The 14,950-nt window shown below is 47.9% G+C and overlaps 1 protein-coding gene across 3 annotated transcripts in view; it reads right to left on the reverse strand.

Annotated features, from left to right (window-relative positions):
- Window positions 1–14,950, reverse strand: part of LOC120928428 (C4b-binding protein alpha chain-like) — a 262,555-nt gene that overhangs the window by 206,847 nt on the left and 40,758 nt on the right. For all 3 annotated transcript variants that reach the window (XM_040339532.1, XM_040339534.1, XM_040339533.1), the window contains exon 2: window positions 6,822–6,934. In XM_040339532.1, the coding sequence (XP_040195466.1) occupies window positions 6,822–6,903 (82 nt within the window). In that variant the 5' untranslated portion in view covers window positions 6,904–6,934. The remainder of the gene's footprint in view (window positions 1–6,821; window positions 6,935–14,950) is intronic.

Here is a 14,950-nt window from a genome sequence, read left to right on the forward strand (position 1 = left end):
CCCATCCGGGGGGGGGAGGGGGACACCCCGCGATCCAGGGTGTCCCGGCCTCCGGCACGTTATTCCCCGGGACCGTCCACCCGGTCCCACAGGAGAGGGGGTAGCCCCATCCGGGCCCCCTCGGGCCCACCCGCAAAACGGACAGCGTCGGCGGCGGGGGGCGCCAGGAGAAGGCCACCGATCGGCAGCGGGGAACAGGGAGTGGGCGGCCAGGGGGCTCCAATGCGGCGGCCAGGTCCGCTCGGCGAGATGATCGAAGGGATGCGGGCTCCAACCCCGGTTTTGCACCGGAGGGCCGAGAGCCTCGGCAAAACACATCTGTCCCTGCGGTGGCTAGCTCTTCAGCATCCGCGGCTAGCCACCTCCAATCCAGCCCCGTGGTGAGGGGGGGAGGGGAAGACGGCAGAGTGTCCGAGGCGCCACGAAAAGCTACGCGGAAGTCGGTGCACGGGTCCAGGGCACGCAGCGAGAGTGAGTCCAGCTGGGCCCCGCGGCTCCCAGGCCCGAGTCGCCTGGTGGGCTTTCATCTGGTGAGGAGGGTCGGCATGGAGATCGATCGGAAGGGGAGCTGTCGGAGGAGGAAGTCGTGCCCAGGACGGAGGTCGCAGCGCGGGAGCCTAGCCGGACGGCTGGTGGGATTGCTTCCAGACAGCCCGGTGAGTCGTTTTTGGCTTTTCCTTCTACTTTACAAAAAGTGGGGGTGTTAGCGGGGGGGGGGGGGTCCCCGTAGTCGAGTGGGGGTGCCCGCAGGGGTGAGTAGTGGTGATTCTGGTGCGCTGGGGGAACAGTCGAGAGAGGATGCGGGTTTGCACCGGTTCCTGGCGGGTCTGGAAACGTTGGTTAGCCAGCTGAAGGGTAGGGTCAGCCCCGCTGTCAGCCCAGCGGCGGCATGGGGAACGGCGGGTGGATCCGGGGTTACGGCGCCTGCAGTAGCGGTCGCCGTGCCGGGGGCTGTGGTGCCCGTGGACAAGGGATAAGAGGTAGGGGCAGTGGCGGCAGGTGCCGTGGTGCCTCCTACGGAAAAGGGGGATGCGGGGGTCGACTCCGCGAAGAAGAGAGAGTTGGTCCGGTTGGCGGACGCGGCTAAAGGGGAGGTTTACACGTGTTGGGAGGCACCGATGGGTTCACATTTGAAGCCGGAGGTGCGGGAAAAGATTTGGAAGAGTGAATATGTAGAGATATTCGCGTTGCTTCCGCTGGAAAAGTTTAACCTGGATAGGGTTAAGCCGGAAGAGTCCAAGAAAGAGGACGAGGAGAAGAGGAGGTATAGGCTTATACCTAGGACTTTTGCGAATTGGTCGCAGGCCTACTCGATCATGGCGAGCGTGATCGGTGAGAAAAACCCCGAACATTGTTCGGCGCTTTTCAGTTACCAAGAGGCGATCAGCGAGGCCTACCGGTGTTACGGGGGCACGGGGTGGCTCCGGTATGATGAGCAGTTCCGGCAACGCCGGGCTATCAGGCCGGATATTAGGTGGGACACTAAGGACATTGGCCTTTGGATGCGGCTTATGTCGGCCCCACGGACGTCCATGCCGTTTTTTCAGGGGGGGGCGGTGGAACCTCTTCCCCAGGACAGTCGGCCGGAAAGAAGAAAGGGGTCTGCTGGCAGTTTAACGAGGGAAACTGCAGGTTCGGAGGGTCTTGCCGGTTCAAGCACGAGTGCTCCGGCTGTGGTGGCAATCACCCCTCTTCCCGGTGTTTTAAGCAAGGCAAGGGACGTCCCGGAGATTCTTCAAGTAAGAGGGAGGACTCCGGTGATGGTGGAAAGGATGCGACCGTTTCTCGGTAGATATCCTGACAGGGCGGCCGCCCTGTCGTTGGAAAGGGGATTCTTGGTGGGTTTTAACATTCCGTGCTCTTTGGCCGTGGTCCCCCCGGTGGCTAAGAATTTGCATTCCGCGTTACAACAAGAGAAACTGCGGAAGGAAGTGGCATTGGGCCGTATGGGGGGCCCATTTGTCTCGCCTCCCTTGGACGACTTGGTGGTTTCCCCGTTGGGGGTGGTGCCGAAGAAGGAGCCGAACAAATTTCGGCTTATTCATCATTTGTCGTTTCCAAAGGGGGGGGTCTGTGAACGACGCCATCAGCATGGAGGAGTGTACGGTGAGTTACACCTCTTTTGATGCTGCGGTGGGCTGGGTCAGGCGGTATGGCCGGGGGGCCTTGATGGCCAAGTCGGACATTGAGGCGGCGTTTCGGCTCCTGCCGGTCCACCCAGATAGTTTCAGGCTCTTGGGCTGCCATTGGGGTGGGGATTTCTACGTAGACAAGTGTCTGCCGATGGGCTGTTCCATTTCCTGCGCGCTGTTTGAACGGTTTAGTTCGTTCCTGGAGTGGGTGGTTCGGGATGTGTCCGGCGTAAGCTCCGTGATCCACTACCTGGACGACTTTCTCTGTGTTGGGCCGGCGGGGTCGCGGATTTGCGCAGTGTTGTTGGCCACGTTGGAGCACGTGGCGGAGCGATTTGGGGTGCCGCTGGCACCCGAGAAAACGGAAGGACCGAGATCGGTCATCCAATTCTTGGGCATCGTGATTGACTCGGAAAGGATGGAATGTAGGTTACCGCTGGACAAGTTGGTGGGCCTCAAGGCCGAGATTCAGGAGATGGTGGGCTTGCGAAAGGTGCAACTCCGAGCGCTTCAGTCGCTCCTGGGGAAGCTAAATTTTGCTTGCCGCATTCTCCCCATGGGGAGTGTTTTTTGCAGGCGCCTTTTGGCGGCCACAGCGGGCGTCAGGTCGCCCAGGCACTATGTGCGACTGGGGAAGGAACATAGGGAGGATTTGTTGGTATGGCACTCCTTTTTGGACTCCTTCAACGGCAGGGCCTTGTGGATGTCCGGCCCGGTTAGCAACTTTGACATGGAGTTGTTCACAGATGCGGCCGGTGGCGCAGGTTTTGGGGCATATTTTCAAGGGCAATGGAGTGCGGGCTCTTGGCCACAGGCCTGGTTGGAGGCGGGGTTCACAAAGAACTTGGTGCTGTTGGAATTGTTTCCGGTGGTGCTGGCAGTAGAACTGTGGGGGGCGGCCTTCCGGGATCGGAAGGTGCGGTTCCATGGTGACAATATGGGGGTGGTCCAGGTGATCAACAGAGTTACGGCGTCTTCTCCTCCAGTTATTCGGCTGCTACGGCACCTGGTGCTGCGCTGTTTGCAGTTGAACATATTTGTATATGCGGTGCATTTACCGGGGGTGGAGAATGTAGTGGCTGACGATCTGTCTCGCTTTCAGTGGGACAGGTTCCGGGAGCTGGCGCCGGAGGCAGAGGAGCAAGGTGTCCCCTGTCCGGAGTGGCTTTGGAGGATTCCGTTGGAATCGTCTCCGATTGGATCAGAAGGTCGGTAAGTGTGAACACCTGGAGGGCGTATGAGAAGGTGTGGGCGGAATGGCAGGCTTTGGTTGGGGAGTCCGAGGTGGACCTGGCCGGTCCCGAGGTCAAGGGATTGGTGTTGTATTTCTTGGTCAGGAACATGGAGGCCGGGGTCTCTCCGTCCATGTTGGACAAAAAGTTGGCTGGTTTGGCTTTTCTGTTTAAGTGGCAAGGGCGCCCGGACTTTACTAAGGAATTTTGTGTCCGGCAGGCTCTCAAGGGTTACAGGAAGCAGGGGCGTCAGGCGGATTCCCGGCGCCCTGTGTCGTTTGAAATATTGAGGGGTATTATGGGAAAATTGGGGACATTGTGTTCGTCCCGGTTTGAAGTGTTATTGTTTCGCGCGGCGTTGGCATTCTTTGGAGCTTTTCGAGTGGGGGAGTTGGTTAGCCCCTCGAAGACGGTGCAGGGTGGCATGTTAGCTGATGATGTGGTGTGGAAGCAAGACGGGGTCGCATTGTTGCTACGCCGGTCCAAGACGGACCAGAAAGGGAAGGGTAAAGTGGTGCGAGTCTTCCCTATTGAAGGGTCGGAATTATGCCCGGTTAGGGTAGTGCGGGAATTTTTGGATGTACGGCCAGTGTTAAGTGGATCATTCTTGGTGCACGAGGATGGGACAGCGTTGTCGCGGTGACAGTGTTCAGACGGTGTCTGGGGGCATTGGGCCTGGCGGCTCAGGAGTTCTCGGCGCATTCCTTTCGGATTGGGGCCGCGACAGAAGCAGTACGTTGTGGCTTGGACGATGAATTGGTGAAAAGGATTGGGAGATGGGAGTCGAGGAGGTTTCGGTTATATGTCAGACCTCAGCTCATGGTAGAATTAGGGGTGAGCGGTGGTGCAACAAAATAGAGGTCCAGGGAAAGTTAAGGTTAGGCCACCTCCAAGGGGGATGGGGAGTGGATCGGGGTTTTTTGGTAAAGGGAACATGTTGGTAGTCGGGGATGGGAGCGTCTCCCGATGGGCTTGTGGTGATGGATTTCTTACTTGCTGTCTTTCAGGTGCGGGACAGGGACTGGTATGGATAATGGGCCACTCCTTCGTGCGTAGGGGGGCTGCGAGAGCGGATATGCGGCCGAACGGTCGCCAACTGGGGGTCCCAAGACAGGAAGCGATGGTGCAGTGGTTGGGATTCCCGGGGATGTTGTGGAGCAGGGTGGTGCCGGAAGTGCACAAGTTTGCACGGTTGGATCGACCGCCGGACGTTTTGTTGATCCATGCGGGGGGCAACGACTTGGGGGTGCGTTCTATGTTGGATGTCGCACGAGACATCAAGTTTGATTTCTTGAGGATTCGCATGTCCTACCCGGAAACGGTAGTGATATGGTCTGACATTGTGGGCAGGTCTTCATGGCGGATGGCTAGATCATGGGAAGGTGTGAACAGGGCCAGGAGAAAGATTAATCGGGACGTGGCTAAATTTGTGATTCGGAACGGCGGGTTGGTGGTTAGTCACCCTGAGTTGGAGGTGGATAGGTGGAGGTATCAGCTGAGAGATGGAGTTCATTTGACCGACATGGGGATTGATATGTGGGTGTTGGGCCTACAGGACGGGATACAGCGAGCATTGAGGGTGTGGAGGTGCGCCCAAAGGTAAGGAGTTACCTTTGGGTGCTGGTGGCGGGTGTTTTGGACTTTGCAGGAGAAGAAATTACCCTGAAGTGGATGCCATTACCCAGAGGTGGTATGGGTTCTGAAGGGGCTGTCAGTCCAGTCTACCAAGGTGTAGCTGACAAGTGGTTAATGGGGGCACTGCGGTCAGTTGGTCGTCTTTGAGTCAGTTTCGGCTTGAGGCCTAAGACCAGAGTTAGGTACAGCAGTGCTCATAAAACGTTTTAGAATGGTTACAAGTGTGTTAATGTGCCTGCAAAGTCCAGCACCAGCAGGGTTAAAAATATTGTATCTCAGGTCTAATAAAGGTTATGTGTGAAAATGTTATTTAATGTTATTTAATATTTAAAAGGTTATTTAAAATAAATGGAGGCTGCTACGGCCAGTTTTTACTCCAAAGATTACAGTAGTGGTGTCAGTTATTTATTAAGGTAAAGGTTGAATAAAAATGTGGGTCTTAGCAGATAAGGGGTTAATGTATTTATACCATAGTCATGATGGCTGGGCTTTTTCCAGGCAGACCTTAAACACACAGGGATTCTTAGTCTTATTGGAGTAATATGATATTATGTTTGTTTTGTATTTGTTTGATGGATAACTCTCTAAAGTGGTAATAGATTGCACTAATCCCTGGGAACAGAGAACGGGGTATGGAGCTAAACCACCCAGTACCACAGTGCAGGTTGGGATTGAGCCTACATGAGTGTCCTCACAGCAAGCTGCTTGCTATGGGGGTACTCTGAGAAAAGGAGCCAAGGCTGCTACTGGGGGACTCCAGAAGAGGAGGATTGGGTCAGCTGTGTAAAACCATGGCACAGAGAAGTATGACATGTTTATTCTAGAAAAAAAAAAAAAAAAATGAAACCCTTACAATCTTACTTCGGTGACAGCAAAAGAGTTAAATTGAAATGTTTTTTTCTTGGCTCTCAAGCAGACTTATTAGAGATACGTTCATATAACTGGACAGAATTTTTTTTTTTTATATCAGAGTGGGCATAGAAACAAAAGTTTAATTATTCTCCAATCCCCCCACCCCCAATTTATTACTGTAAATATACATAGTTACATAGCTAGTCAGGTTGAAAAAAGACACAAGTCCATCCAGTTCAACCACAAAAAATAACAAATAACAAACAAAATAATACACCCAACTCCATACCCACAGTTGATCCAGAAAAAACCCCAGGAGAGCATGATCCAATTTGCTACAGCAGGGGAAAAAAAATCCTTCCTGATCCCCCAAGAGGCAATCGGATTTACCCTGGATCAACTTTACCTACAAATCTTAGTACTCAGTTATATTATGTACATTTAGGAAAGTATCCAGACCTTTCTTAAAGCAATCTACTGAGCTGGCCAGAACCACGTCTGGAGGGAGTCTGTTCCACATTTTCACAGCTCTTACTGTGAAGAATTCTTTCCGTATTTGGGAGGTGAAATCTCTTTTCCTCTAGATGTAGAGAGTGCCCCCTTGTCCTCAGTGTTGACCGTAAAGTGAATAACTCAACACCAAGTCCACTGTATGGACCTCATATTTGTACATGTTGATCATATCCCCTCTAATTCTCCTCAAGAGTGAATAGATTTAGTTCTTATCTTTCCTCATAGCTGAGCTCCTCCATTCCTCTTATAAGTTTGGTTGCCCTTCACTGCACTTTCTCCAGTTCTCCGATATCCTTCTTGAGAACTGGTGCCCAAAACTGAACCGCATATTCCAGATGAGGTCTTACTAATGATTTGTACAGGGGCAAAATTAGATCTCTGTCGATAGAGAAAAATGTTTTCACAAAACACAAACACACACACACACACACACACACACACACACACACACACTTACCATAACTAGCAGCAATGAAGGCTGAAAAGCATAGAAGTAGAAAACCCCAGTGGTCTCTTACAACGTTCTTCTGAGGAAACATGATGATGATGGATGACGACGAGGACAATTGACTGATTGAAAAAAATAAAAAAAATATAATCACAATGTGCTCAAAATGTTAATTAGTAAAAAATATATATATTTTTTTTTTTACCACAATGGCCATTATTTTTCAGCACTCACAGCCATGACAGCTGCAAAAGAAAAAAAACTACATGACTGAAGCCAACTCAGATTCTGGAAAATATACCAAAAGCATAAAAAAAAATTGCAAAGCCAATGCTGTATTATTTCTTGGTACATTACTTAGCGTCTGATAATGGTATTAAAATAGATTTTCTTGCAAATATATCCATAGTTAGAATTAAAACAGCTAAGGGCTCATTCACACTAGCAGTTGGGCCCCACTTGTGCTGCCCCCCAACCAGGGGCGGACTGACCATTGGGACTCTCGGGCACTGCCCGAGGGCCCCATGCCACTAGGGGGCCCCATCAGGGTTGCCAGGCTCAATAAAACCAGGGACAGTATGTAAAAATCTGTGTTTTTTTTTACATCTGTCCCTGATATGTCCAAAACAAACATGCTTTTGATGTGAAAATCCTGAGATTTTGGCTGCCCTGCCTATGCAATGCCTCCTGGCGTAGTGGCCATCTGTAAGCCCGGGGGCCCCATAATCTTCTATTGCCGGGGGGCCCCATGAGTTGTCAGTCCGCCCCTGCCCCCAACCTTTACTCCCTTTAGCTGCATAGCAGGCAGGGGTGTACAATTGCTAAAGCTGCAAGGCCACAGCAGGAATTATACCTTCCGTTGCTTTTGGCAGGCATAGCGCCTGCCAAATGCAACCCATGAGAGTGAAGGAGGTTGCCCTGCAACTAGGGTGACCACATTTCCAAACTGCCAAGAACGGGGGGGGGGGGGGGGGTCGTGTTGAATGTAGTTTCAGGGTTGACGGGATTTCGGCACAGAGTGTTTTGTCAGGTGAATGGCTGGTTATAGCACTTATATCACAGAATGTCAGTGAGTAACAGCAGCGATGTGAGGGATATTTCAGGGGGCATCAGATCGGACCAGGGTGAAATTCCGGGACACTATTGTCCCGGATTGAAGCTGCCCATACAGGGACAGACCTGCTAATTGTGGGAATGTCCCGGGCAATCCGGGACACGTGGGCACCCTAACTGCAACTGTGTGCAATACACGTGGTCGGGGAGCGCCATTGTGGGGTTGGAGGGGTTAAAGCATACAGTGAGAAGGCGATACAACACCTCACCACATATCGAATGCTGATCTTCTGAGAGTAAAGCTCTCACGAATGAGCCCTAGGTTCATATCTGCAGTGCGTTTTACATGTAATTTAGGTGCAATACCTTTGAGCACAAAACATACATCACAGAGTTCACAAAGAATGCAGCAAGAAAGACTTTCCCCTTTCAATCACTTTATTACTAAGCACAATAAAAGGTTTCACAAGCATTTGTTTGGTTCAATTTTTGAGTAAAACATATTCCTTATAAAAGTGAGTCACAAAACAGGAAACGTATTTACAGCATTGGGCAGAGCTATCTAATCGCAACCTGTTGTGCAAGCAGGGTAGGGTAGTGACAGGCATCCGTGCCAGAGAGCCAACCCCAATTAACCACTTCCCAATAAACACTATGCCATTGTTCACATTTGTGCGTTTTGACATGTCAAATCGGCGGCAATGACACCCTCCTAATCAGTGCGACGCTGCATTTTCAGCACCGCCCTGATTTTAAAAAGTAGTTTCTGTACTATTTTTTGACTTTGGGGTGCGATTTCCATTGACATCTGTGCAGAAACCCGCACAGATGTCTGAAATCGCAGACAAAAATCGGGACTGACATACAGGGGTGAAATTATGCGAGTTCAGCTGAACTCACGCGGCTTCATTCCCGCAGCTCAGTGTGAACCTGGGCTTAATGTCATTCTTGACTAAACCAATACTTTAGGTGCAGAACCAATAGCCCTTAATATGGGAGCCTTGGATAAGAAGTATCTGAGGGGAAGAAAGAAAAGAACTGCTGCTTTAGGCCAGGGTCCCAGCCTGCCTCCACCACCATCCATTCCTATACATAATATTGTACAGTATCTCAGAAAAGTGAGTACACCCTTCACATTTTTGTAAATATTGTATATCTTTTCATGTAAAAACACTGAAAAAAATGATACTTTGGTACAATGTAAAGTAGTGAGTGTACAGCTTGTATAACCATGGAAATTTGCTGTCCCCTCAAAACACAAACACATTAATGTCTAAACCATTGGCAACAAACGTGAGTACACCCCGAATTGAAAATGTCCAAAATTGGGTCCAATTAGGCATTTTCCCCTCTCAGGTGTGAATGGGGACCAGGTGTGTTCAATTTGGTGTCATCGCTCTCACTCTCATACTGGTCACTGGAATTTCAACATAACACCTCATGGCATAGAACTCTGAGGATCTCCAAAAAAAATGAATCGTTGCTCTCCATAAAGATGGCCTAGGCTAGAAGAAGATTACCAAGATCCTGAAATTGAGGCGTCGCCCTCTATCCGGTGACCCCCTGTAGAGTTACACATGATCACTTTTATGGGATGCCTGTGTGGGAGCACCCAAGGTTGGAACATCATCCGGGGAAACAGCTGGGCCTCCTTTGTTGCGACGATGAGGTTTGATTTGGACTGTTCATACTCTTCTACTTGGTAAAAATCATTTTCATATCCATTTTAACTTTCTCTCTTTCCCATTATTTTTATATGCATTTTATGTTTTTTTTTTGTCCGCCCCCCCTCCTTTTTTCACAAGTGCCCATACATAGACGGGGCCAGGGCAGGGGAGAGTTGATAAAAATATATAACAAAAATATAGAACATTAAAGAAAACATTTTTTGTAAATTTCTTTTCAGTCACAACAAAAACCTCTGAAGAAGACCTTTAGGGTCGAAACGTGTTAGGATCTATTTTATATATGCTATGTTTAAAATTATCAAGCTGTATAATAACCTGTTGTATGCTGTAAAAACTTATGGAATTTTAAATGCTTTTGTAATACCTCAATTTATATCTTAACTATACTCCCCATCCCCCCATTTGTATGCGTTATTCCCAAAAAAAACTTTACACATTGCATTCCAACGTATTACTTGAGCTGCCTAAAAACCCCACTGGGGAAAATTTCTCTGCGGCAAGGCTAAAAAAAAGATTACCAAGATCCTGAAACCGAGATGCAGCACGGTTGCCAAGACCATACAGCAGTTTAACAGGACAGGTTCCACTCAGAACAGGCTTCGCCATGGTCGACCAAAAGAAATTGAGTGAACGTGCTCAGCATCATATCCAGAGGTTGTCTTTGGGAAATGGACGTACGAGTGCTGCCAGCATTGCTGCAAAGGTTGAAGGGGTGGGTGGGGGGTCAGCCTGTCAGTGCTCAGAACATACGCTGCACACTGCATCAAATTGGTCTGCATGGCTGTCATCCCAGAATGAAGCCTCTTCTGAAGATGATGCACAATAATGCCTGTAAACAGTTTGCTGAAGACAAGCAAACTAAGGACATGGATTACTGGCCAAGCAGGTCTCCAGCCTTAAACCCTATTAAGGATTGGTGGGGCATCCTGAAAACGGAAGGTGGAGGAGCACAAGGTCGCCAACATCCACCAACTCAAAACCAACTTCTTCACTTCAAAGTGCCAACACTGCAATTAGCGAGAGCAAAGGGGACAGAGAAAGGGGGAACAAAGAGGGGGGCTAAGAGGAGAGTGAGGAGATGAGACCCCTAGCTCTTCCCCCCTGCCCCAGTCTTTGTCTGCAGGTAGTCTGTGTATGATTATGCCCGTTACCTTCCACGCCAGTCTCCGTCCTTGATCTGAGGGAGCTCTCTGCTGTTACATCCAGGGGCTTCCTCGCAGCATGCACCTCCCACCTATCCTTGTCTTATGGCCCCCCCCCCCCAGTCAGCCTGTTCTCCAGGCCTCACTGTTAAAGAGGAGTTTTAAGAAGTCCAAGCTCTGAAAGACGCCGGGGATGCTGCGTCCGCTGCTCACCTCTTTGGTTGTCAAGGAGGCGGTGAAGCTCTTCTCTCCCTTCCGGTGCATTGCCATGAAATGAGATTTGCCATGGCTTTCAGGCCTGTTCACCTTCGCCACGGAGCCGCCCACTCACTCGTGCAGATAGATTCATGCACCTCGCTCCCACCGCCACAAACCTGAACTCTCTTTTGTGCCCCCAGTGATGGCTCTGCGTGCGTGCCAGGTTTGCCATCACTGCCCTAGTGCCTAGTCCAATATCTTTTGATTTTGGGGGGAAATCGATCAGATATGAAACATTGCTTTAAAGCAGGGGTCTCAAACTCAAATTACCTGAGGGCCACAAGACAAGTTTTCATATGCCATGAGGGGCCGCATGCAAACTTTCAAACTTCAAAAACAACAGTACTGGTGTCAGCGAACACATTATTAACCCCCCAGCACTGGTGTCAGCGAGCGCATTATTACCACCAGCACTGGTGTAAGTCAGGGTTTGACAAATTTGCTTGGAATCTCCGAGCCAGCTAAAAAAGTTAGCAGCCAGAAAACGCGCCCCGTCCCGACGAGCTTGCGCGCAGAAGCGAACACATACGTGAGCAGCGCCCGCATATGTAAACGGTGTTCAAACCACACATGTGAGGTATCGCCGCGATTGGTAGAGTGAGAGCAATAATTCTAGCTCCTCTGTAACTTAAAACATGCAACCTGTAGATTTTTTAAAACGTCGCCTATGAAGATTTTACAGGGTAAAAAAGTTTGTCGGCATTCCACAAGCGGACACAATTTTGAAGCGTGACATGTTGGGTATGAATTTACTCTGCGTAACATTATCTTTCATAATATTTTAAAAAAATGGGGATAACTTTACTGTTGTCTTGTTTAATTTAAAAAAGTGTAATTTTTTCCCAAAAAAGTGCGCTTGTAAGACCGCTGCGCAAATACGGCGAAACAGAAAGTATTGCAACGATCGCTATTTTATTCTCTAGGGTGTTAGGATAAAAAATATATATAATGTTTGGGGGTTCTAATTAGAGGGAAGAAGATGGCAGTGAAAATAGTGTAAAATGACATTAGAATTGCTGTTTAACTTGTAATGCTTAACTTGTAATACCAACGGCCACCACCAGATGGCGCCAGCTCACATCTGGTGGTAATAACTTGTAATACCAACGGCTCACCACCAGATGGGGCCAGCTCAAAAAAATAAAAAAAATAAAAATTTTTTTTTTTTTTTTTTTTTGCTCCCCTCACTTCCACCCTGCCTGGGGGCCATTTATAACTGGTCCGCGGGCCGCAAATGGCCCGCGGGCCGGTACTTTGAGACCACTGCTTTAAAGGATGTGAACCGGTGGGAACAAACAAAGAATGCGTTAAAATTAATCTAAGCAATCTTGGCTGGTACCAGATACCAGCGGGATGAAACCTTGTAGTTAGCTTCTATTAAAGTCGCATTAATCATCCCATTACATATTCTGTTAGTCCATAACAACCAGTGTATGTCATTTATATCCAAGCAGATTCCCATGCTTGGTGGTAAGGTAACTTTGTGGAGGTTGTGAAAAAACAACCAATATACTACCAATATGCCTTCCCTTTGTTCCACATTCTGTGTGCATCTATTCTCAAAAAAGGTTCTTCTGCATTTCTATTAATGGAGCAAGTGGAAGATTTGGAGCATGTGGTAGATTTCTGAGGGGGGCATCTCAAGCATTTGGGAGAAGTATTCTTGAGTTCAGATGCATTTATGTTCTAGAAAATTTCCTATTCTGTATAAACCCTTAATTATCCTCCAGTTAAACTGGTAGGAATGTATGCCAAGGGGAAATGCAGGGTTGATAGGAAAGACTTTAAAAACGCACTGCACCTAAAGTACACTTAATACGCACAGTTGAGAACTGGGCCTAAAAAGGAACAGTATCTTGATCGAGAATTTACCTGACTGCCCTTGTGAGGATTAGGAAGCAACTGTTTTTCTTCTATGTGTCAAAATTGCTAACAGTTGCTCAGAGGGAGTTTTGTTTTGCCATTCAACTTGGCAGAAGTTTTGCAACGCTGCACTTAACCTACGCAAGTCTTGTATTAACCTTATTAGCCGAGAAATAATACATCCAATATGCAAGTACTGTAGTGACTCATTAAAGGTAAAACGGTAACTGTGTAACATGAACACAAACATCACGTGGGCCATTTTCCCCAATGTTGTGTACTGCACAAAGCCCATCAATGATTTTATAGCTCAACATCTTGGCACTGTTATGCCAAGTCGTAGAGTTGCGAATCCTGCCAGTAAATGCATTGATTTAAAGGAGAAGTACAGGGGCTCACCGACAGTCACCAGTTCTCTGCTCAGGGAGCTTTGAGAACCAAACGATCGCCAGTGTTTGATCGATTGGTTCTCAGGCTTAGAGCACCTGGGGGACATCGGAGCAATACTGCATCTGCCTAGGTAAGGAAGATTATTAAAAAAAAAAAAAAAAAAAAGAAAATATATATATATATATATATATATATATATATATATATATATATATATATATATATATATATATATATATATATAATTTTTTTTATTTAATGATATCCCATAGCTCTCCTCTAACAGCATTAAAACACTGTTCATTCTGCAGTAAAATCACTGGAACATGGTCACCCAGTAGATACGTATTTTTAGATGGACTTGATGTAAGCAAAAAAAAAAAATGGCAACATTTTTGTTTAGTGATTGATTTGTGCCTGCCATTTCTGCGCAATTAACTTTTGTGCTTAGAATAGGCATCTCAGTACTACTTCCAAAGTACCTGGCGGGACTCTACTTTCCTCCATACTCCCTAAGAGGCAAGTTATAGCCACTGGTTCTAGTGAGGTCCTAAAGATTTTGTTAACCCTGTCTATTATCTCCACCCAATATCTAAATAGCTTCCAGACCATGTGTATAAAATCACCTGTCGCCTTACACCTAGGGCATTCATCGTTTTGTCTCCACTCCCAAGTCCATTCAATTATTTGTGACCTGAACTGTACTTGGATGGCATGCTGAATCTAAAAGGTATTTATAAAAACGTCTTGTTTGATATGTTGAATTCCCGTCTTAAATCTAAGAACGTTTTCATGAGGTTGCCCTCATACGGGTGAGTTAAACGGTTAATACGCTGTCTCTCCCATTCCCAGGATTTCTCTATACCCAGGCAACTGTTCCCACTGAGCGTGCAAGCAAAACCCAAATATTGAGAGGTCAAAAAAATAAATAAAAAGGAATAGAGGGACACAAATTCTGGTGATGTCCAGGGATTGCCTCACTTCCTGTTGTAGAAAGGAAGTGAAATCTCCGAAATGGGATGCAGATTGCATAAAACCCAGAGAGGTTATAATCCTCCCAAAATGGGGAAACTATTTTTTTTTTTTTTTTTAAAAGCAGCAGTTTCCCCTATGGAAAAATAAAAACACAAAATTTCAAAGCCGTTTTTTTTTTTGACAGCCTTTCCATGGTGGGAATGTTGAAGATAAAATCTCTCCACACACTCCAGTATTGCCCTCCTAGTCTTCCTGTTGTCGTTTACAGCATGTCCCTTTCTGGGGTGAATGATACCCAGCATGGCTCAGTCTACTTCCTGTGAGCCTAAAGCATAAAGGGAATGGGTACACTGGGAAACCAAACTTCTGGCATCAATATCAGTAAGGCCCCTTTGACATGGGGCAGAAATAAGGATCTGTCCACTGATCCCCAGCTGAGCAGGCAGATGACAGGTTTGTGTCTGCTCAGTTTATGCAGAGCAGACATGGACACAGCCCACTCTGCTTTATGGGTGGATGGCTGTAAAAGGACCGGCTGTCACTTGCTGGACAGCTTGGTCTGCATGTCAATGTGCATTAACCACTGGGCACATATACCCCCCTCCTGCCCAGGTGAAATTTCAGCTTCCGGCACTGCGTCGCTTTAACTGACAATTGACAAATTTACGTCCTTTTTTCCCCCCCCCCAAGTAGAGCTTTCTTTTGGTGGCATTTGATCACCTCTGCGGTTTTTATTTTTTGCGCTATAAACAAAAAAAAGAACGACAAT

This window comes from Rana temporaria, chromosome 2, assembly GCF_905171775.1.
Source record: "Rana temporaria chromosome 2, aRanTem1.1, whole genome shotgun sequence".
Lineage (NCBI taxonomy): Eukaryota > Metazoa > Chordata > Amphibia > Anura > Ranidae > Rana > Rana temporaria.